General features: G+C 36.9%; 1 protein-coding gene and 1 pseudogene across 1 annotated transcript in view; both read left to right on the forward strand.

The window, feature by feature from the left end:
- Positions 1 to 17,657, forward strand: part of Tmx3 (thioredoxin related transmembrane protein 3) — a 32,225-nt gene extending 14,568 nt beyond the window's left edge. The window contains exons 9-16 of the mRNA XM_021150375.2: positions 2,042 to 2,108; positions 4,172 to 4,270; positions 7,132 to 7,189; positions 7,370 to 7,423; positions 8,528 to 8,584; positions 11,184 to 11,313; positions 12,836 to 12,904; positions 14,301 to 17,657. Of these exons, the coding sequence (XP_021006034.1) occupies positions 2,042 to 2,108; positions 4,172 to 4,270; positions 7,132 to 7,189; positions 7,370 to 7,423; positions 8,528 to 8,584; positions 11,184 to 11,313; positions 12,836 to 12,904; positions 14,301 to 14,558 (792 nt within the window). The 3' untranslated portion in view covers positions 14,559 to 17,657. The remainder of the gene's footprint in view (positions 1 to 2,041; positions 2,109 to 4,171; positions 4,271 to 7,131; positions 7,190 to 7,369; positions 7,424 to 8,527; positions 8,585 to 11,183; positions 11,314 to 12,835; positions 12,905 to 14,300) is intronic.
- On the forward strand, positions 4,932 to 5,968 carry LOC110284609 (high mobility group protein B2 pseudogene; annotated as a pseudogene).
- Positions 17,658 to 23,397: the final 5,740 nt, after the last annotated feature.

The raw sequence follows: 23,397 nt of genomic DNA on the forward strand, positions 1-23,397 counted from the left end.
AATGTTAACCCCTTTCCTGATTTCCTCTCCGAAAATCCCCTTTCCCATCCCCTCTCCCCCTGCTTACCAGCCTACCCACTCCCGCTTCCCTGTCCTGGCATTCCCCTACACTGGAGCATCGAGCCTTCTCAGGACCAAGGGTCTCTCCTCCCATTGATGTCCAACAAAGCCATCCTCTACTACATATGAAGTGGAGCCATGGGTCCCTTCATGTGTGTACTCTTTGGTTGGTGGTTTATTCCCTGGGAGCTCTGGGGATACTGGTTGGTTCATATTGTTGTTCCTATTGTTGTTCCTCCTATGGGGCTGCAAGCTCCTTCAACTCCTTCGGGCCTTTCTCTAGCTCCTCCATTGGGGACCTTGTTCTCAGTCCGATGGTTGGCCGAGAGCATCCACCTCTGTATTTGTCAGGTACTGGCAGAGCCTCTCAGGAGACAGCAATCTCAGGCTTCCGTCAGCAAGCACTTGTTGGCATCCCCAGTAGTGTCTGGGGTTTGGTGACTATATATGGGATGGATCCCCAAGTGGGGCAGTCTCTGGATGGTCTTTCCTTCAGTCTCTGCTCCACACTTTGAATCTCCTCCCATGGGTATTTTGTTCCCCCTTCTAAGAAGGACCGAAGTATCTATACTTTGGTCTTCCTTCTTGAGCTTCATTTGGTCTGTGAATTATATCTTGGGTATTCCGAGCTTCTAATCTAATATCCACTTATCAGTGAGGAACCACTGCTTTCTTACATATCTAGGATTTTATATTATAAATGGAATTCTAAAATGATTTCAGCTTTTGAAGAACCTCTATTTTTGTCAATCTAAATCCACTCCAGTTTTACCAGTTTGGTGTAAGACATTTTTCAGAGCAGATCATGTTCATACACTTAATTTGTCATGTCTCCTTTTTTAGATATAATTACTAATGTTTATATTTATAGTCAAATCCATTTTTAGCACACAGGTATGTGATTTTTCACAAATTTTTGTAACTACTATCTCTTGAAGTTGTAGAATTACCTGGACATAAGAGGCAGGAGTTCAAGACCAGCCTGTGCTACATGAGACTTTATTTTTAAGAAGAAAAAACTGAAAACATCGAAAACAGACCCAGCACCCACTTCAGTGTGATAGTAGACATCAAAGAATATAAGAGAGAGAGAAAGAGAGATGGAACTAGATTATCTGCTTTAAGCCCTTCCAGGAATGGCCACTGCATTCCTTTGAAAGGGATCAAAGTTTCATGCTGAAAATAGAAACTTCATATCATTTTGGTGGGAGAGTGTCTAATAGCTGGTGGATCTAGTCATAGTTGGAAACTTTTTAACTACCAGAGGTGTGGTTTTTTATATATATAAAACATGTCATTTTTGTCATAATGTAGCATTATCATAAGATCATTTATCATATTGCCTCTATGCTAAGATGTACCTAAATTCCTTTATTTACTGTTATTTTCATGTTTCATTTACTCATGGGTAATTGCCTAGCCAAATTATTTGTCTTCTGATTGTCATAATTTTACTCTTTTGAAATACTTACAAAATAGAAGGAGGCTCTTTTAGATGATTTCTTATGAATGACAATTGTGTTTTAAAAAGCAGTTTAGGGAGTACTTGTTACCTAATGTTATTCAAGTTATCCTGTGAGGTAGATACTGTCGCAGGCTTTATGTTTCTAGGCTGAGGCAGTTGACCCTAAATGAAGTGACTGAGTATAACATAGCTGGTGAGTTGGTGGGGTGACGTCCTTAGGTCCTGCTGTCCTGTGCTTCAGAATCGACTCCGTCTTTTCCTACTCAGAATGCAGTTCATGGTCTTTTAGAAACTCTTAAGAGTAGTCTTTGCTTTTTCTTATATCAAGCATGCTGCTTCCAGGGAGGTATCTGAAAACATTCAGATATAAAATTTGGCTGAACTTATTATAATTGTACCCTTTTTAGTCTTGAGTTGTTGTATATTTTTTTTTCTTGTTTCTTTCAGTGCTTTTGAAATTGTGGTTACTAATTGAATTGCTAGTGTTAAAACTTAACTTCTAATGTGTTTCTGCAGTATGTGACACTGAAAGAGATGCCTGCTGTGCTTGTTTTCAAAGATGACACTTATTTTGTTTATGATGGTAAGTTCTAATTGTCTTTGATGTTAAGTTTTAAAGCTTTAACTCGTATAAAGCCTTTCATAATTAAAGCATTGTTATAAAGGAGGCATTTATAAACGATTTTGTAAGTGCTACCAGTGTTGCATTTGGTAATCCGTGTACTTTCATCATTAGTTGCTGACAATGATTTTGTGTGTGTGTGAGTGTGCGTGAGAAATTATTAAGATTTCTTAAGAAATCTTAAGAAATGAGCTGTATTCTATTTCTAAGCATTAAATGTTCAGACTTAATTTCAGGAGGATAAGTTTACTTTCATTATACATAGATAAATAAAACATCCTCAGCAGAATGGAACCCTTATACCCTGTTTAGGTATTTCTCCCCCTCTGTCAGAAAACATTTCCTAGAAGTGAATATTTCATTTCATTTAAATTTTATTTTGGTATCTTTCAGACATCATAAAATGAATGACATAATAAAACCCTAGTACTCATAGTAATATAAATGGTTAACAGGACCTTACTGCAGTTGCTTTAGTTGTATTGTTTCTCTTTTGAAGCATTTCAAAGCAAATCCTAATGGCATTTTGTCAGTGTCTCATTAATCTTCTTTTTTGTAAATGTGGGCTATATTTTTAGCCTACTTGGTTATTGAACCACGGGGGAAGATAAAAGTATTTTCATTATTTTAGTCAAGGAACATGTTATTTTGATAACTGAGCTGAGAAAACTCAGCATCTCTATTTTTTTTTTTTTAACTGTGTTTAGTTGAACTAAGTTCTTGATATATAATTGTCATTACTGCATGCTATACATTAGGTGTATTCTATTACTTAGTAAAGTAAAAAACTACTTAATATTATATTGTTATTTTTATCCTTTAAATGATTTGTGCAATGGATAGTATGGCAGATAAATTCATACATCACTTGAACATTAGATAAGGAGATCTATGAACAGCAAGTTTGTTCACTGGCTCATTCATTCAGGGGATAGTTATTGAATGTTTACAATTATCACCAAACAGTCAAATGAACATGAGAGGAACTTGTGCATATAAAAATAGGAGAAAGAAAAGAACCCATATATGTGTCTTTACTTACATTCTTTTTTATTATGGAACTGCTAGCAGAAGTGCTCAGTCTTTGTGCCTGCCTAAAGAAAGTCTGTCTCCTTTCACCTCACTTCCTACTTCAGATGTCTTTGTGCCTGAGAGGGTATTGTGCATGTCCATCTTTGTTGCCAAATTTTGAACCTGCCTGAAGCCTTCAGGTGGACAATAGATCGCATAATACCTCAGACATTTAGTTATTTATGAATCTGGAACCATTTGGATACTACTACAGGGATAGTTTTTTCTGAAGAGTTTTAAATTCATCACGTTGTACAGCCCTTAGGAAATTTACTGTTACCATGGAATGAAGATCCTGGCCTAGTAATCAACTTGTAGTTTTAGGTTCCATTTTCTAATTTCTAAATCCAGCCCTAAATAATTTCAGTTTTTAAAAATTTATTTTATAGATTTGGTTGCTTAAGCTAGTTTATTTAGCAGTGTGACAGGAAAGGAAAAGCACTCCTTTCAGTCAGTGAGTACAGTGTAGTCGATAAAAGACCTTTACTTCTAATGGTTTCTTCATGCCATTGTCCTGTTTCCAAAAGTATTTCAGAACAATATTTTTAATCGAGATATAATTTCCTGTCTGCCTAGATAAGGAAGTATTTGATGTTGAAATGCAGCTAATGTATGTGTATGTTTAAGTTGTAGATATGAGAAAGAATTGTAAATAAGATAAAATCTAATAAGCAGGAGCAAAGAAATTAAAATACAAATTACCCACAATGATAAGAACCAGGTAACACCTTCACTAGGCTGTCATTTAGGAATATATGTTTTCATTTGATCATTTGTCACTATCTTTTCAATTTTGCTTTTCAAATGAATATTCAGTCTATAATAACTGTATTATAATTTTTAAATTTATAAATGGACTTTATTAATATATTACAAAATATACTTTATTCACTTTGCTAGATTGAGACATAACTATCTTGTACTATGATGTATTTCTTTTGCTTTGTTTCAAGAGTATGAAGATGGCGATCTGTCCTCGTGGATCAGCAGAGAGAGGTTTCAGAACTACCTTACTATGGATGGTTTTCTCCTGTATGAACTTGGAGACACAGGTAAGAAGCAGATGGCCATTGCTGTTTCATTATAGAATTTTTCTTTAATTGAATATGTATTTACTGGTTCTTTTAAGGCTGCATTTCCTAATCAAAGTAGACTTATGTTTGCTAGTTCTGCTTTCAAAGAATTGAGGCTTATAATACCATGGATATGTACCCTCATAAGATGATCAATGTAGCGAAAGAGAAGGCTTACTAACAACTGATGGTGATGAGGAAGACAGGGAATGAGGGAAAAACAACAAAAATCATGAAGCTACTTGTTAAAGTAAAGCCTTCTCACCGTCTTTTGAGGTCTGCTGTTACTTGTGAGTGGGAATCGGTCATATTGTTCATTGCTTAAGGTTTTGAGGTAGAAATTGACAAAGCAAGAAAATAAATAGAAGTATAAAAGTTTACAGCACATAGAAAGTTTAAAAGTTATAAGAAGTTTTCTTAGGAGAGTATTATATAAATTTGGACTAATTAAAAGTGGAACAATTTGAACCGGGCGTGGTGGTACACGCCTTTAATCCCAGCACTCGGGAGGCAGAGGCAGGCGAATTTCTGAGTTCGAGGCCAGGTTGGTCTACAGAGTGAGTTCCAGGACAGCCAGGGATACATAGAGAAACCCTGTCTCAAAAAACCAAAAAAAAAAAAAAAAAAAAAAAAGGGGGGACAACTAGGCAAAACAAGAGATTGGGGATTGCGTTAGCTGTAAACCAGTTCTCCCCAGAGCTTGGGGAAGGAAGTCTCACTGTGGAGGTCTGAGGGAAACGCTCACACCAGGTAGACGCCACACAGTCATCATGGGCAAGGGTGACCCCAACAAGCTGTGAGGCAAAATGTCCTCATACGCCTTCTTCGTGCAGACCTGCCGGGAGGAGCACAAGAAAAAGCATCCCGACTGGTCGGTCAACTTCGCTGAGAAATGCTCCGAGAGATGGAAGACCATGTCTGCAAAGGAAAAGTCGAAGTTTGAAGATTTGGCCAAGAGCAACAAAGCTCATAACAAGGAGATGAAGAACTATGTTCCTCCCAAAGGGGATAAGAAAGGAAAAAAAAAAGATACAAATGCTCCGAAGAGACCACTGTCTGCCTTCTTCCTGTTTTGCTCTGAAAATCGCCCAAAGATCAAAATTGAACACCCTGGTATCTAAGTATCTATTGGAGATACTTAGAAGAAACTGGTTGAGTTGTGGCCTGAGCAATCTGCCAAAGATAACTGTATGAGCAGAAAGCAGCTAAACTAAAAGAGAAGTACAAAAAGAATATTGCTGCATACCGTGCCAAGGACAAAAGTGAAGCAGGAAAGAAGGGTCCTGGTAAGACAGCAGGCTCAAAGAAGAAGAATGAACCAGAGATGAGGAAGAAGAGGAGTAAGATGAAGAAGAAGAGGATGAAGAATAAGTGGCTGTCCTAAAGTGTGGAGTGTATGTGCTCAGGCAATTATTTTGCTAAGAATGTGAAATTCAAGTGCAGCTCAACATTAGCTTCAGCATAAAAACTGAACAGATTTTTTTATACTGATGATATTCTTTGTAGAGAAAATACTTTTTAAAAAGTTTGTAGCTTTTTCGGGGGCTATAACATACAGTTAGATTTAAAGCTTTTAATGTTGAATGTTTCTAAATATTTAATGGTTTCTTTAATTTCTTATGGTAGCAAAAAAAATTTTTTCATAGGAATTTGTATTACCAGAAAAAAAAATTTTAGGATGTTACATTTTGTTTGTTTGTTTGTTTGTTTGTTTTAATTTGTAATAAAATAATGCTTTTTTTTTTTAAGTGGGACAACTATTGTTACCACTTGTGTCTCCTCTCATGGTTACATGGTCATGAAATGGAAATGCAGTTGTAGGGAAGAGATATTTGAAAACTAAATAAAAACAAGAATTAAGACTAACTAGTACATGAAATACTTCAAGAAATAATCCTTATGGACTGTTGTTTTCAACAGAAAGCTAACAGTAAGTTGAGATTATATAGTTAGTATTAGAAATGTAGTATGCAGCCTGAGATTAGGAAAAGCATCAAAATAATGTACCGTGACACTAATTTTTTTAACTTAACCCTACATTTGTATTCCTTCCCCAAGTGAAATAATATTTTAGTATGTTTAGGTATATAATTTCATTTAACTTTCTTCATAAATCTGAAAGACTTGTTTTCCTAAGATGAGAGTTTCTTGAAGTTCAGTTACATAGGTCGTACACAGTGGTATCTCGACTTTGTCCTCCAGGGCTTGGTACCGTGCTGAGAACATAACATATTCAACCCAAATCAATGCCACCAGAATACCACTGCTCTGTTACTACACTGTTCTACCCTCCTGAACATTATCAGTAGGCATACGAATTACTGGCATATAAATTTCTGTTTTACTACTACTACAGGAACAGTATGTCACTCAAATTTTATTCTATATGCCATAACTGGTGAAATTGTAACAGAAAATTACCACACAAAAATCATTTCCTTAGTGTTATAAACTATTGTTTTGTGGTTTTTTTTTAAGCAACAATGTTTAGTAAACTTTTTAAAATAAATGTCTTCTTTATGGTGTAGCTTTCCACAAATACTGTGTCAGTCTTTGGATTGTATAAAATTTAATAGAGAAATTATAGAAAATGTATTATTATTTACCTCCTAGAGGTAGAAGAAATTTATCATTTGTAAGTAACTAATTCACTGGTCCAGGCTGCAAGCATTATACCATAAGATGTTGGGTTAATTTTATGTACTATATAAATGATGATTGGAGTTAAAGTTTAGAAAGATATTATGATAGTTCACATTTACAGGAGAAATATTTGACAAGTGTAATAATAGTTATACATATTCAGTTCAAGAAAATGAAGGTATTATTCTTAATTTCAGGAAAGCTTGTGGCCATAGCAGTTATTGATGAGAAAAACACATCACTTGAGCATACCAGGTATAGTTGCTTTGAAATGGATTTAAGCTTTAAGTGTCATCCAGATCAGCTCTTTGTATAATCTCTTTAGAGTATCTTGTTTTGTCTGTAGTACTTAGATAAGGCAACAGATATTGTAATGGGATAATTTAAACTTTTTAATTGAAGAGGTGAAATATTTATATATTTGTTCTTCCATAGATTAAAGTCAATTATTCAGGAAGTCGCTAGAGATTTCAGAGACCACTTCCATAGGTATGTGCATGTGTTCTGAAATGTTGTCCTTGTTTGAAAGGTTGTCTTTGTTTAATTTGGCATTACAGTGACGTAAACCAAAAGTTGTATCCCTAATCTTTAAAATTTAAATCTGACATCTGAGATGCTCTAAGGGCTAAATGCATGCATGAACTCTGACATGACACTAAGCGGAAAATTCCACACCTGCCATGATAGTAGTCAGAACACAAAATCACTTTTATACAGTTGTGTGAAATTTCCTTCAGGATATGTGTATAAGGTATATATGGGGGGAAAACTTGAATTCTGTAATTAACACTTTGGTTCCTGCCCTAGGGAGCTCATCATTTATGTGAAAATGTTCCAAACCATGAAAATTTTCAGAAGTTTCAAGCATATTTGACCCTAGGCTTTCAGATAAGACAGTCCATATGAAAGGTGAATCAAGAATTGATTGACTTGGAGCTTCCCGTCAGCATAAGGATACATGCATGCCACATCTTTCAAGTTAGAGTAGCTTCATTTATATTTCATCCCATTCGTGCTTCCTGAGAGTGTTTGACATATGTTTTATGGTAGGAAAATATGGACATAAATTTGTAAATTGGAAACAATTTAAATGAACAGTCACATGTTAGGTAGATGATTATAACAAATTTTCAGAAAAAAATTAATAGAATGAAACATTTACTTGAGAATAAGAATTTTTGCTGTATTTCAAATGTTTGGGTTTGTTGTTGTTATCAAAAACAGCAATAGAAACTTCTAGGATTCATTATTTTCTTCATATTTCAAATCTACCAAAAGCTCATTGTGCAATTCTCCTGGTACAAGGTAGCTGATCTTTTCTAAGTGGTCCTATTTCACAGTAAATCACCTTTCCTAGTATTTTACTTGCAGCACATTTCTTCTCTGCCTTTTAAACCTGTATACAGTGAGGTGATGTCCAGGGTTATTGCTGCTTGTGTACTTGCTTATTAATAGAACATAATCTTAGAACATAGGGGTTTCTATGTTCATTATTATATGCTTACCAATTTCTGGTTTGTACTGTGTTCCATTTTTCTTTTAATCTAATATTGTCCTCTTTCCTTCTTTCTCTTTTGCTGCTGTGTTTCAAAGAGATTTTCAGTTTGGCCATATGGATGGAAATGACTATATAAACACTTTGTTGATGGAGTAAGTAAAGTGTTGATGGTTTTGATAGCAGTTTTTCTACTTTGATATCTAGGGAGTGACTTACTTAGCTGGAAAAAAGCATACCAAAACTACTTGTCATTTTCTGGTGCTGACCACATTATAGATAGCCATGGTGAGCCATCATGTGGTTGCTTGGAATTGAACTCAGGACATCTGGAAGAGTAGCCAGTGCTCTTTACTGCTGAGCCATCTCAGTAGCCCCAGAGATTTAATATCATTCTTTAGTATAGAAGATAATTTCCCACTTCAGCATTATAACTTAGTGTTCTCAAATCATTCTATAATGTGTAACATTTGTAGTTTTTATAATATAAGCTTTAATAATTAAAATTAGTATTATTATTAATTAATTATTATTAAAATAGGTAATTATGGTCTGGTAAGGTTGTTCACTATATAGGCACTTGCTCAGAAGCCTGACAACTTTAGTTTAATCCTTATATAGAGACCCAGTTCCTGAGGGTTGGCTGACTTCCACAATAATTATTAATACTTGAAGTAATTGACACTAGTATTTTTTCAATTTTAAAAATCATCAATAGATTGATACACATGTAGAATAAATTTTAGTTATTTTTACCCCCATTTCCTCCTATTTTCTCCCACATTTCCCTCTGAAACACTTCTGCCCAGTATGTCTGACCCAACTTAATTTAATTTGAGTTATTTGCATGAGTGTATGGTAGGTTATTGCTTGGAGCATTTGTACCATCAGTGAAGAAAATGATAACCTGACCCAACAGCTATTAACTGCCAGTAATCACACAGGAAGGTATAGGACTTCATAGTCTTTCCCCACCCCACCCCCCATGCAAGGTACAATGCTGGCAGACTAAGTCTCATGCAGAACTTGTGCAGATAACTATAAATTCATACGTGCAACAGCTTTACTATGTGCAGAAGTCAACTTTTTGCTGCACATCTCCCCATTCTCTCTTATATTTTTTTCCTCTTTCATCCTCCTTGCCAATTGTTCCCCAAATCACAATAAAGTTTTAGTACAAAAAAAAAATTAGTAAAAGAAATTCATATATTTCTTATTGCCCACTTATTGTTTATAGAAGTTGTAAGGTTGATCTTATATAAACCTAAGAGAAAAGATATTCTGTATAGTCTTATAGAAAGAATACCCTATAATAGAAATATAGTTTTTGCAGTACATGTGATAGGAATTTGATAAGACCCTTTTTTAAATCTTCAGTGAGTAGATAGATTTATTTAAAAAAAAATGTTTTGCAACATTGCACAGCAGATTTGTTTCGATAACTAACATCATCTGAAATGATAGTATCTAACAGTAAACCCTTAGTTTACATAGTTTAATCAGTTGTGAAATAGTAAAAGATCTGAGCTCAGATTACCGTCACAAGATCATAGCTTGAGTTGTTAGTTTGAAGGGTATGATAAGTTTTAGTCTTTTGGTTTTTTGGTTTTGTTTGTTTTGTCTCTGACAAATACATGAGGGAAACATTTTAAAGGAGGTAAATTGGCTCCAGTTTATAGGTCTCAGACAATGTTGGTGGGTTCCATTGGTTTCAGTTTAAATGAGGCAGAGTATCATGATAACTGGAATGTGTGGCTGATACTCCTTATCTTAGGTGACCAAGAAGTAAAAGTAGAGGAAAAGGAAAGGAAGCAAGATAATCTAGCTAGGCTTAACTGTTGAAGATTCCCTGCTTACAAAGATAATATCACCAGTTGAGGACCGAGCCTTCCACACATGAGCCTGTCCAGGCCACTTCATATTCAGGTCATAACAATAGGGCTTTCTGTGCTAGGGTATGATCCTCTTTGATGAATTTTTAAATATATTGGAAAAAATATGTATCCTATTGTTGGGTAGAGTAACAGTAGACTAGAGAATTCACAGTAGTGTTTATTCAACATGTATATAATATAAAAGGTATCATTCTAGTCGGGCGGTGGTGGCGCATGCCTTTAATCCCAGCACTTGGGAGGCTGAGGCAGCCTGGTCTACAAAGTGAGTTCCAGGACAGCCAGGGCTACACAGAGAAACCCTGTCTCGAAAAACCAAAAAAAAAGAAAAAAAAAAAAAAACATTCTAAATGTTTAGCTTGAATTTTCTCATGTAATTGTGTAGCAAGTTAGGAATTATTAATTTCCATATTTTATAACAAAAAGTATTTACATGTAAGATGCTAAATTTCTGGACTAATATCTTGCGATATTAAGAGAAAGTGCCAGAATCAAACAGTATGAGTCTAGAGATATCTTCTTGCCTATCTGGGTTTCTGAGTACCATCTAAAGTAGGGCTAAATGTTATCAGTATTGCATATAGTATGATTCAGAAATTTATACTTTGCATAGCACAAATTTTATTCTTATATTTAATCACTGCTACTCAGGTGTTGGTTTTTAGGTTATTTTCATACAATATTAGTTTATGATAGATTTTATGCAAACTTTGAAAAGTTCTTGTAGACCACAGTGGTAAAGATATTAAAAATCTCTTTTCTTCTCTAACTATAGCTCCTAAGATATAAATGAGGAGTAAGGTATTTGTTATTGCTATGCTTAATATAAGTTTTGATTTCTTTCTTTTTTTCTTTTTTCTAGCGAATTAACAGTCCCAACAATAGTTGTACTGAATACTTCAAACCAACAGTACTTTTTGCTAGATAGACATATTAAGGATGCGAGCGACATGGTCCAGTTCATTAACAGCATTTTGGATGGTACAGTACCAGTAAGTAATTCAGGTCCATTTCAGAGGGATAAATGGGAGAAGGCAGAGGAGAAACTAGCAGTTCTTTACCTTTAATCCTGAGAAGATAGGGCTAGGGTTAGAGGGAATCAGCTTCAGCCCACTGCTTTCTCCTGTCTCAGTCAGCCTATTAGAAAGTTTTTGTATGACAGAGGCTCACAGGTGCAAATGTCCCTTGAAGTGTTACTTGAGACACCTTTACTTGTCACAGTAATGGGAAAAGCCTCTAATGTTGGACTAGAGATAGTAAGAAATTTGTGATGTGGGATAATAGATTTTAGAGAATTTACCCTTTTGGATCAGTTGAATTAAGGACAACTGAAATAAGTTAGCAGAAATTATTTTCTATTTCCTAATAAAAGCTGTGAACAATCACAGTTTTTCAACCATCAAGAAATGTATTGAGGGCTGGTGAGATGGCTCAGTGGGTAAGAGCACCCGACTGCTCTTCCAAAGGTCCAGAGTTCAAATCCCAGCAACCACATGGTTGCTCACAACCATCTGTAATGAGATCTGACTCCCTCTTCTGGAGTGTCTGAAGTCAGCTACAGTGTACTTAGATATAATAATAAATAAATCTTAAAAAAAAAAAAGAAATGTATTGAGAATCAGAGGTTCAGAAAAGAGTTCTAAAAATAATCATGTGAAAGAATTGTCATAAAGACTATACGATTTTAATTTTCTTATTGTAATATTTCTCAGACTACCTATAACTCATATTAACAGACAAAAAAACCTGCTCAGGTGTGATCAGCATACATCTTAATTAAGTGGGGAAAAAAAATCCAGAAGGATCTTTGTTGCTTTGATGATAATTTAATTACTGTTTTCTTACATTTTTGTTTTAAGTTTTATACAAACTTTGAAAAGTCAACATTGCATACCTATCATAGTTTAAAGTCAGTAAATTTGTGAAACTCCCTCAGTTACATAGCAAGTAGCAATATTGGTATTGTGTAGAAATGGTATTTTGATCGAAAGAAATTGAGTTGTAGTGGTGTGAGCCCTTTTGTTTGTGATTTAGTAAAACCTGATCAGACTTTCATAACAGATTTCATTAGTCCTAAAGTTTAGCAATTCAAAGAATGGGCCAGACTTCTGGGATAGCTAGATGCCAGGGTTTGATATCCCCAGGAACTTTTCTCTGCTTCTCAGCACTCCCTGTTAAGCTCTGTCTGCATGAGGGTGTTCCTAAGTAGTAGGAAAGTTTCTGCCTCAATGTGGCCAAGCAACCCAGAGAAATTCAAATCTTGTCCAAGCCTGGTGAAGGTGGACCAGCTTCAACAAACCACAAAGATCATGAATAAAGGCAGAATGAATTTTAGAATATGTTAACATGATAAGATAGGAAAGGACAAAAGAGGGTCTTAACTATTCAACATGAATTTTGGGGGTTACATATGTAATATTTTATAAGTCAACTTTTACGTCCAGTTACATGATTATGTAACATAAAAATGAACTACTAATATGTGCATAATGTTTTATTCTTATTAAATTGAAGGCCCAAGGAGGTGATAGCATTTTTCAGAGATTGAAAAGAATAGTATTTGATGCCAAATCTACAATTGTGGTAAGTTCTGACAGTATCTTCAATAGCTGAAAAATTTGGGGTTTTCAATCTGCTCTCTCTTTACACTTGCCTTCTTTCTTTTGCACTTTATTTCTCTAAATTGCTGGCTTAAATTGTAGAATCAAAATGTGTCTGTAATTCTCTAACAGTGTCTTCCGTCATTTGTTCATCCCAGCTGTCTTGCTAGCTGCTCCATGCTGCTTTTCATTTGTTGAGATCAAGGCAACCATGAAAATGTAGCTAGCCTTCTTTATTGATAAGGAGTAAATTTGAGTAATCTGAATAAATCCATACATAGCATCCATCTGTTTAGCAGTCACATTTGTTTTCCTGTTTCCACCCAAATGGATTAGCCACTTGCTATTTTGTCCACCAGCTGCCCTCATTTTCACCTAAGTCCACACCTCCTCTCAACAGTCTACAGTACATTCCTCATACCACTACACAGTGTCACAGTGGCCATCAGTTCTGAGTACTCTCTTTCCCCTTTCCTGTGATACACATCAGAAGATCCCATCCATCTGAGTACTTTCCTTACTGGCTTTTAAATATTGTTGAGGCTTTTTAAGGCTAGGGCTAGTTGTCATAAGTTACCTTGCTCTGCTTTTTTCTCACTCATCTTTAAATTTCCCTCTTACTCTGAATCAATCCAAAATGGTCTTTTTGTTTTCTGGATTCCTCCAGAGACAAAGACCCAACCCATGAAATACATCTTACAGTAAAACTCATTCAGTAAAATTATTTTTCTGACAACTGAGGAAATAACACATAACATAAAATGAACTAGTAAGTTAGTGTGGCTTTACTAGCAACATGACTCAATGTTAAAATGTCATGTGAAGAGAATATATATAGGGCTATAAGTAAATGGCTCTGTTAAGAGCTGGTACCTTTTTACAGGAAATGAACCCAAGTCATTTCCAACCTACAGGAGATCTGACACCTCTGGCCTCCAGACACCTACACACACACACACACACACACACACACACACACACACAAATAATTAAAAGCTTTTAAAAAAACAAAATCATAAGAACATGTATATATAACTCTTTATCAGAAAGAGCCCACAAGCAATTTCCTAGAGTTCGACATAGTAACAGTAATTATCTAAGAGGTATTTATGGGTAATGTGAAAAAAGACAGATCTTTATTAAGTACTGTTTGGTTACTTTTCCTATTGCCCATCGCCAATTCTGCACACTCACATGTGCATGTAAGAGTGTAGAGTTTTTATTTAGTCTTTAACATGGTAGGAATTGCTTGGGTTTTGACATTAATTTATTGAAACTGAGTTCAATAGCAGTGAGGGGAATCTGTTGTGGCCTTAAATTTACATCATGTATTTTATGTCAGGGTTCCATTCAAGTGCATCTGTATTCTCTACCCACAGTCTATATTCAAGAGCTCTCCACTTATGGGCTGCTTTCTTTTCGGGCTGCCACTGGGTGTCATCAGTATCATGTGCTATGGAATCTATACAGCTGACACAGATGGAGGCTATATAGAAGAACGATATGAAGTATCTAAAAGTGAAATGGAAAACCAGGAACAGATAGAAGAGAGCAAAGAGCAAGAGTCCAGCAGTGGAGGGTCTCTAGCGCCTACTGTGCAAGAGCCCAAAGATGTATTAGAAAAGAAGAAAGATTGAAACTTCACAGATAAAAAATATTTGATAGAATGTCAAGTTATTAAAGAGTATTTATTGAATTTAGAGATTTAATCATGATCTATTTACAGAAGAGAACATATTCTTTGTATTTTGCTAATAACAACTGCATGAATTAAAATAATTCTTCCATAAGTAGGAAGATGTTTGGAACAAAGTGATGAACAGTTTGTCCAGAACAAAGCCAGATCATTGTATCAGTTACTTTACAGACGCCCATTATATACACACTTCTCTGTGTGCCTGTTCTATGACAAAGTAAAGAAGCTTGGACAGAATATTAAATTGACCATTAATGTGGAAGATGTGTTTTTTGCAAAGAGAAATAGTACTTTCACCTACTGTATCAATTCTCCTATATTTTGGATAAAATTTATATAAACAAATAAAGTCTTTAAAATTTAGACATTTTAAGAGGACTGGTAACATTTTCTGTGTATCAGATTTAAGGTTCTGAGTTTAAAACTAGTGTTTTTATATATAGCATAGTGATTTTATTTTACTAGTTGTTTTTAAAGGAGAAATGTTACTTTTTTACTTATACTCTGTTACATTATTATGATAATGGCATATAACCCTATGAAGTGGGTGAAGAATCTTGTAATTGACTTTTAAAAATGACCACGGTATTCGGAGAGTGGTGGCTTCAGCCTTTTCCTGTGCTGTTTAGTAGAGTGCACTGTCCACCACTGGAGGAAGGAATGGCCCTCTTAGTATATCTTGATTTTAGCCAAAGCAGCCTAGTATTTTGTTTTGGTTTTATTTTATAGCTTGACATTACTTCTAATATTTCTGTTAATTATGAATGCTTTCAGAAGTAATATAAATCATGTTTTTATGATATATAAACTAATAATTTAAAATTTACTGCCACACCTCTATTGTGGGAGGCCATAACAGGTTGGTGATATAATCAACATGTTAAATTCAGATTTCATGAACAAGGGGAGAGATCCTAGTTCCCTTCTCTAGACTCAGCTTTGCCTCTATGACAGTCACAACCTCGCATCTTTCATCAGAATGCAGTTGTGTCTAAGAGTGGGTATTTTGTGATAATGTTTACTATAGATTAGTTTGTTAATTTTGATGCCTTCATTTTAGCTAATTTCAGAATTTTTATTAGGTAATGTCTAGGTCCTGTTCTTTGAGTATCTTAGAGTGTGTTGAAAGGATCCGCTGAGCATTTACAAACATGGTTTGTAGCTCTAACCCTGAAGTTACTTGGGGACTTTGCTTTGGTTGCCAAGGGAGCTTCTGGTTTCTGATGCAGTACTAACCAGTATTGCATCATATTAATGAATTAAAGCATGTATATCTGTAGAGCAAGAGAATTGCTAATTATAGTCTGTGCCCAAGTATTCTTTTCATATTTAAAAGCAACCATTTTTAATATTTAATCACCCATCATTAACTTTATTGATAATTGTGTATGTATGTAGTCATGGGGAATGTTCAGAAAATAAAAGAATATTCTCAAATGGAAACTGGAGATAAGCACTGTTAAAAGTTACTGTAACAAACTCCTCTATAGAATAAACTTCTTAGACTCTTTGGGAAGCTTCATGGTAGTGGTCCCAATGGTCAAGCCTTATTGCAGGAGAAAAGACCTGAAGTCTGTACAGATGCCTCATTAATGATAATGTGTGGTAAGAAGAGAGACGTGAAGAAATAGGGAGTGCCACTATTACATTTTATTATTGTTTATCACTACCAAATGTTAAATGTATCTTGTCTGGTCAATCATCCTTGTAAATAAGTTCTCAATAGGAAAAAAGAGTAAAGCACAGCTTTGCATTAATAAACATATGCACAGAGGTGATTCATTGTATTCTGAAATAGTTTTCTTTTTGAATGAGTGCTTTGGTTCTCTGTTGTGAAACAACTTTATATCAATCCTCATATTCTATTTGTACTTTTATAATGTGCATTAGGGAAAAATGTGTAAGTGGTTTGTAAGTAAATAGTTTTATTTCTTTTTGTATTAAACTTTTGATTTTTACATGTTTCTTTTTGAGGATATTTTTATTTGCATTGTCAGAGTGCTCACATAAAAAAAGAACATAAAATTTGCTCACTCATGTGCTTTTCTTTTTAATGTGTTATCAGAGTACTATTTGCTTTTATCAGGAGAACATACTTTAGAATCAAGGCAGCTCTATTCATAATCTAAGAAAAAATTGATCCTCTAAATCCCTTGGTTAGATACCAACAATAGAATCCTTTCAGGAAATTGGGATTCTACCTTTTTTTTTAAAATGTGTCAAGTTTTGATTTCTGAAATTCAAAAACATAGCTCATAGGTCCTCAACATTTAAGAGTATTTCAGAGGATGCATGCTTAGCCCAACATCCTCAGCACCTCTGTTCTGAAATCTTTGTTGTGTTTATCAATATTTTTATAGTTTCTTATGTCTGAAAATTGTTTGATGTTTATTAGATCTAGAGGTTTTTACTCAAAGGACTTCTGAAACCTGGTTTAGAAATAATGTAAAAGATGCCAAATGAGTAAAGGTGATGGAAAGGTCTTTTGAAGAGCTGAAGCGATCATTTCTGTTTACTCAGTTTTATTGCCCATGATGTTTCTAATGTTTTGGCTTGGTAGGTAGCTCTAAATTTTAAGAAAAGAATCATTTCCAGCATTGGGGACACAGAGGCAAGCGAATCTCTGTGAGTTCGAGACCAGCCATGGCTACAGACATACCCTTTCTTGGGGAAAAATATATACATTTTTTTTCATCAGTGTTTCATGAGGAAATGAACCGGGGGGGGGGGGGGGCGGGGGTGGATCACTCAGCTATTCTTATATAAAAATTGTTAAAACAAGTGTGAGATATTAAGACTTAAGTAACAGGACTGAGTTTGCAATTTTATTTTTACAAATATATATTTTTTCTGAATGAGTCTAAGTTCCAAGAATGAGAATAATAATAATAATAAATAATAGTTAATAATGTTCTAGTTTGGGCTAAGCTATAAAAGTTTTTGAAAGACTTTATTACTACTAACTTGTTTAATTGTGATACTCTGCCTTATGACACCAGTTGGAAACCTTTGTTTTTCTAAAATAAAGTAATTAAAAACATCATTGCATAATTGCTACCTTTAATATGTGTTTTTCAGAAATTTGCCACATGACTAATCTCTAAACAAAATCAGAAGCTACAACTAATAATATTCCACACAGTACTTTCCTTTTATTAAGACATAGTTTATTTAAAATTACAGAACCACAATTTTAGATTTTAAGCAGGCTTGGAAGTGAATTGTAGATTAATTCCTTATACCCAGAACCCCAGCATCACTTGGTTAGTTTTAATTTTATAAGACCTAATATGTTTTTTAAATATTATTTTTTAAAAGGATACCTCAGCTTTTCTACAAAATTTAAAGTGTGGTGGATTTGAGTTTTGTATTAATAAATTATGATCCTGGACACCATACTCTTCTAACCTCTCACTTTCATTATTAATGAACAGGGAATTTAAAGCCTTTGGGGTCCGGGTGGAAGGCACTGTTTGCATTTGATTTTTAATTATTTTGACATTAAAGTATACATTTTGAAACATCTTTTACACAACTAACCTCTCCCACTTCTGAATTACCTATAGCTTGAGGATAATACCACCTATCTCTAGATTATGAAGGTTAGATGAATTCATGACTGGCACACACCCACAGCTCTAACTGACATTTACAGTTTAAACTTAACTGATTTCTCACTTCATTTAGAATTCTATCATTGACCTCAGGGAGAAGAGAACTTCCATTGTCATGTGAAGTCCTGATATGTTTAAGTTTTGTGAAATTTTTGAATTCTAGCATTTTATATAGTGACAGGAAATATTTTAATATTAAAATTAAATACAGAAAAGTCTCTGGCCTTTATGCTTTTTAAATGAAATGATCACATGCAAAGTATAACCAGATATTAATTAATATATGTGAATATCTTATTTAAACTTCTATGCAGTTTAGGCAGTTAGATGCAGGTATATCACTGGAGGTAGGGTCTGAGGTTTCAAAAGCTGCTGTGGATCAGGATGTTACTCTCAGGTACTTCTCCAACACTATGTCTACCTGCCGGCCACCGTGCTCCTCAATGAGGATGTCTCCTGAAGCTGTAAGCAAGCCTGATTAAATGCTGCTTTTTTTTTTTTAAGTTAATATGGTTGGTTGTATTGTTTCATTACAGTAATGACAACCCTAAGATAGTCTTGTTCTGTCTCTGGGAGAATACTTTGGACAGGTGAGCTGAGGAAGTAGGTTGAGAACAGATTAACACACTGAAGTGCAGGCATTTGCTGTGTGTATATAACATGATATTTGAATTGCTTTAGAAGAAAACTTGCTGAAGTGATACTTTCTTGTCTTTGTGGAATAGAAGGAAAATAGTTTGCTCCAAGTGGAAGGAAATATGTAATCTAAATTGGACTGGTTGTAAATAAGGGGGTATCTCCTTTGTCATGGTTTAGAGCCAAATTTCTGGACAGTCCTGTATCCTAGCATCCTAATCTCTAACAGGCCTGCTTAGCATACTACTTATCTGTGGGATGTTTTAGAGGCAGTACTCCCTCAGCTAAATTCTTGGTGAGGCAATCTCCTAAACATTGGTAAATCCTTTACATTATCAATTATATTCTTTTACATCACAGCTTAATACTGGAGTACCTAACACATGGACTGCCTTTTACAACCTCCACAAATTAACTCCAAATGGATCTTACACCAAAATATCAAACTTAGAACTTGTAGAAGACACTAGAGAAACTAGGGCTCACCAAATTTGGTATCCTGCCAAGGATGCTTCTACGCACAAACCGCTGTTCCAAATGCCCAGACACAGTCCCCATAAGTGAAGTTATTCAGAGACCACCGCCTGTTCCAGAGAGTGGTTAGAACCACACCTCACAGGTGGCCACAGCTTACCACAGGTTCCCACCCAGCCCCAGAGAGGACTCAACACAGCAGCTTCCCATGCTCAGCCAGCTGCTTTTTGAAAATGTGGACAGTGACCCTGTGCTAGCCACTTCCTGATTTCAGAGCTTTCCTGAACTCCCCTCACATCACCCACCATCAGAGTTCAGGGTACCTCTCACCATACCAGAAAGAACACCTTGCCTAGTCTGACTGGCAGGTCTACCTGGAAGCCCTAACTGGCCAGTGAGTCTTGAGTGACTCTAGCAACTCCCTTAAGAATAGGAAAACCACAGCATATTGGTTCCTGGCCCAGGCTTCTAGTCCAGGTCCACAAATCTGCAGAGATTTGTATTTCAGTACTACTTGTGCCTATCCTCCAAATAGCCTGCCCATCTGTCTTCCCACCCAGTCCCTAGGAGAACCCACTACTCAAGCTTCCTCTGCTTAGCAGCCTGCACCCACTCACCATGTCTCAAAGACTGCCGGGGCTCCCCTCACAACACCCAGCAGCGGTGCTGAGAGCACTTACCATCAAACCATTCAAGCGTGCTCAATTACTAAGCTGAACCTACAACATTGAACCAGGAAGATCCTGCCTCCTCTGACGAGCAGGTCAGCCTGGAGACTCTGATTGACCAGTGAGTCTTGAGTGACTCAGCATTTCCTTTAGGGTTGGAGTGTGTTGAAGGGACACAGCATAGTGTTACCTGGCCCATACTTCCAGTCCAGAGCCAAACCCTTTCTATATCTACAGAGATTTGCAATTCAGTAGCACTTGTGCCTATCCTCCAATAATCTACCCATCTGTCTTCCCACTCAGGGGAGAACCCAACACTCCAGCTGCCTGTTCCCCCCTCCCTTTGTGCTCAGTGGCCCTGCGCTCACTAGGTGGAAACTTAAGAGATTGCCTGAGATCTCCTCACAACACTCAGTAGGCACTCCCCTTTCTTCCTCCTGGAATCAAGGTAGATAGCTTGCATCCCTTACTCAGCTTGCATTGGAGTTATTAATCTGTCCCACAAGTAGAAGGGTAATCAGAATATTAACAATTAAAGAGGGATTTTAGGAAACAAGAATTTTGTGGCTTTAGGTTCAAGTAAACTGCAGCTACTTCTCATCTGGTAGGTATGAGACAAGCCTGGGAGAAAAGCAGGAAACAGGTGACAAACACTATGGAGCACTATTGTTAGCTGGCACATCTTCCTTGGTGGAAGTGGGGGGGCGGGGGAGAAACCCACACACAGTTATATTACTAAATATTCTCTTGATGAACAGAATTGATAGAATGAATCCCTGTATATATGTTGAAAGTAGACTTATTAGAATGTCTCACAGTGCAACTAGTCTAACAGTGGCTATCTACCCATGGAAAATTAAAGCTGGATGTCTCAGTTGGTCTCTAGTATATACCAGAATTTCAAAGCAATAGACTCTTTAATGCTGGGGTTGGGGTGGGGGGGGCGGGGAGAGAGAGAGAAGGAGGAGGAGGAGAAGAAGAGGCGAGGAGGAGAAGAAGAAAGAGAGAGAGAAAGCAAGCAAGCCAAGTTCTACTTTGGAAGTAGACAAAAAGAACAAGCTACCATCTTCAGTGTCCTTTATTTATGTAGGCTGCCACCAGAAGCTGTGGCCTGTAGTAAAGGTGGATCTTATCACCTCAAAAATTCCAGATTAAAGAAGGGTTTTCACACATAAAAAACTATAAGAAAATCCCCCCACCCCCATACCCAAATTCTTTCAGTTTTAGTTAATTCCACATGTAGTCAGTTTGACTACTAGAAATACCCATCACATAAGACATGACAGAAGAACTGAGAAAGATTCTCCACCCACCACCACCCCAACCGCCGTGGGAGGCAAAGAGAGAATAGTAGTCATTTCTAAAGCAATGATTTCCTTCAAGAAAGGAAGCATTGGGATTTTACTGAGGGAGTCTAGATAAGTAGGTTTTCCTACTCCTACACAAGCTAAATTAGTCATTGTTGGACTAGTTGGACCAGACCCTGTGAAATATTCTAATAAATCCACTTTCTACATACATAGATTCATCCTATCTGTTCATCTAGGAACCTTTACTAATACAGCTCTGTGTGTGAATGTGTGTTTATCTTCCCGTTGAGGAAGATGTGCTGGTTAACAACAGTGCTCCACAGCAGTTTGTCATCTGCTTCCTGTTTGTCTCCCAGGGTTCTCATACCTACTAGGTGAAAACTTGCTGCAGTTTACCTAAGCCCAAGCCAAATTAAAGTATTTGCCAGTTTATTGGGGCAGCTCTCTAGTGGGTTCACTGATCCCTAGAAACCAGAGGGTTCACTAGTCCCAAGGAAGTCAGAGAAGTTGCTATGGGGACGGAGTTGGGTGGGGGGAGAAAAAGAGAGCAAGCAAAGCAAGCAGAGAGAGAAAAATGCAGAGGGGAGAGAGGGAGAAGGAAATTGGAGGAGGAAGGAGGGGGAGGAAAGGGAGACACATAGAGAAACAGAGAGACAAAAAAGCACAAAATGTCTCAATTATTTAGGAAGAGCTTCTGAGAGGTGAAAGCCCAGTGCCTGGGCTGGAAAGTGCAGGGTACAAGATGGGGTATGCCAGCCATGCCCTGTAACAGGTGGGGACTAAGGAGTGCTGGGAGAACCTGGAGGTCTGGCCACCTTTGGTGTGTGCAATGTGCACTTCAGCCACTTGTCCCAGGTCTGATCCCCACAGCCACAAAACAAAAATCTTGTTCCCCAAAATCTCTAATTGTTAATGTCCTGGGCACCCTTCCACTTGTGGGACAGATTGATAATTCCACTGCAAGTTGAGTAATGGGCTATGCAAGCTACCTGCCCTGATTCCAGGAGGAAGAAGGGAAAGAGCCTACTGAGTGTTGTGAGAGCTCAGGCTGCAGTCAGTACCTGAAGAACACAGGGTCACTGCTCACAAAGGGAGGAGCAGGGGGCTGAGCAGCAGGAGCTAGTGTGGTGAGCCTTTCCTGGGGCTGAGTGGGAACCAGTGGCCCTGTGAGATCCCGTGAGGTCCTACCTAAGCTACTCGCTGGACCCAGCAGTAGCTTCTGAATAACTTCACTGTGGGAGCTGCATCTATGCAGAGCATTTGGAAGAGTGGCTTGTGGGTAGAAACATCCTTGGCATAATGCCAAACTCGAAGAGCCCTAGTTTCTACAAGTTCTGCTTTAAAACACTTAATGTTAAGGTGTACAATCCATTTGGAGTTAATTTTGTGGAGGTTGTAAAAGTCTCGTGTTGGATAGCAATCTAATATCAAGCTATGATGTAAAAGAGTAGAATTGATGATATAAAGGATTTACTTTTTTTTTTTTGGGGGGGGGGTGTTTCGAGACAGGGTTTCTCTGTGTATCCCTGGCTGTCCTGGAACTCACTCTGTAGACCAGGCTAGCCTTGAACTCCGCCTGCCTCGGCCTCCCAAGTGCTGGGATTAAAGGCGTGTGCCTGGCAAACTGAATGTAGACCTTAGAAGCTACAGACGATAAGGATGATTTATAAACTAGTCAGGAAAAGCATGAATTGGTTCTACTACAAACCCAAGGATGTGCTTGCAAAGCCAATAACAAGGCCTAGGCCTTGGGATCTTTTCCTAAAGCCCCAAGGTATAGAGATAAAACAGAGCTCCTTTTCTAATTCCAGAAATATGCTTGGGAGAGCTGGTAATGTGTAGCCATCCATAGGTTAGAGGATGAACAGGGTTCACCTGAATTGAGGGTTGGAAATGAAAAGGGCAGGGGCGAGAAAAGCATGAAGCCAAGACAAGATTCTGATCAAGGCTCAAAGTTTAATATTCAGCACAGCGTATACAAAGGGAAAAACCACAAAACCCATCCCCTGCTCCACCTGGATTACGTTGAAGAGTGATGTCAGCGTGGCAGCCAAATCAGCTGAGTTCCCATGTGAACT

The sequence above is a fragment of the Mus caroli genome, unplaced genomic scaffold (assembly GCF_978045245.1).
Source record: "Mus caroli unplaced genomic scaffold, Mus_caroli_1 scaffold_19, whole genome shotgun sequence".
NCBI lineage: Eukaryota > Metazoa > Chordata > Mammalia > Rodentia > Muridae > Mus > Mus caroli.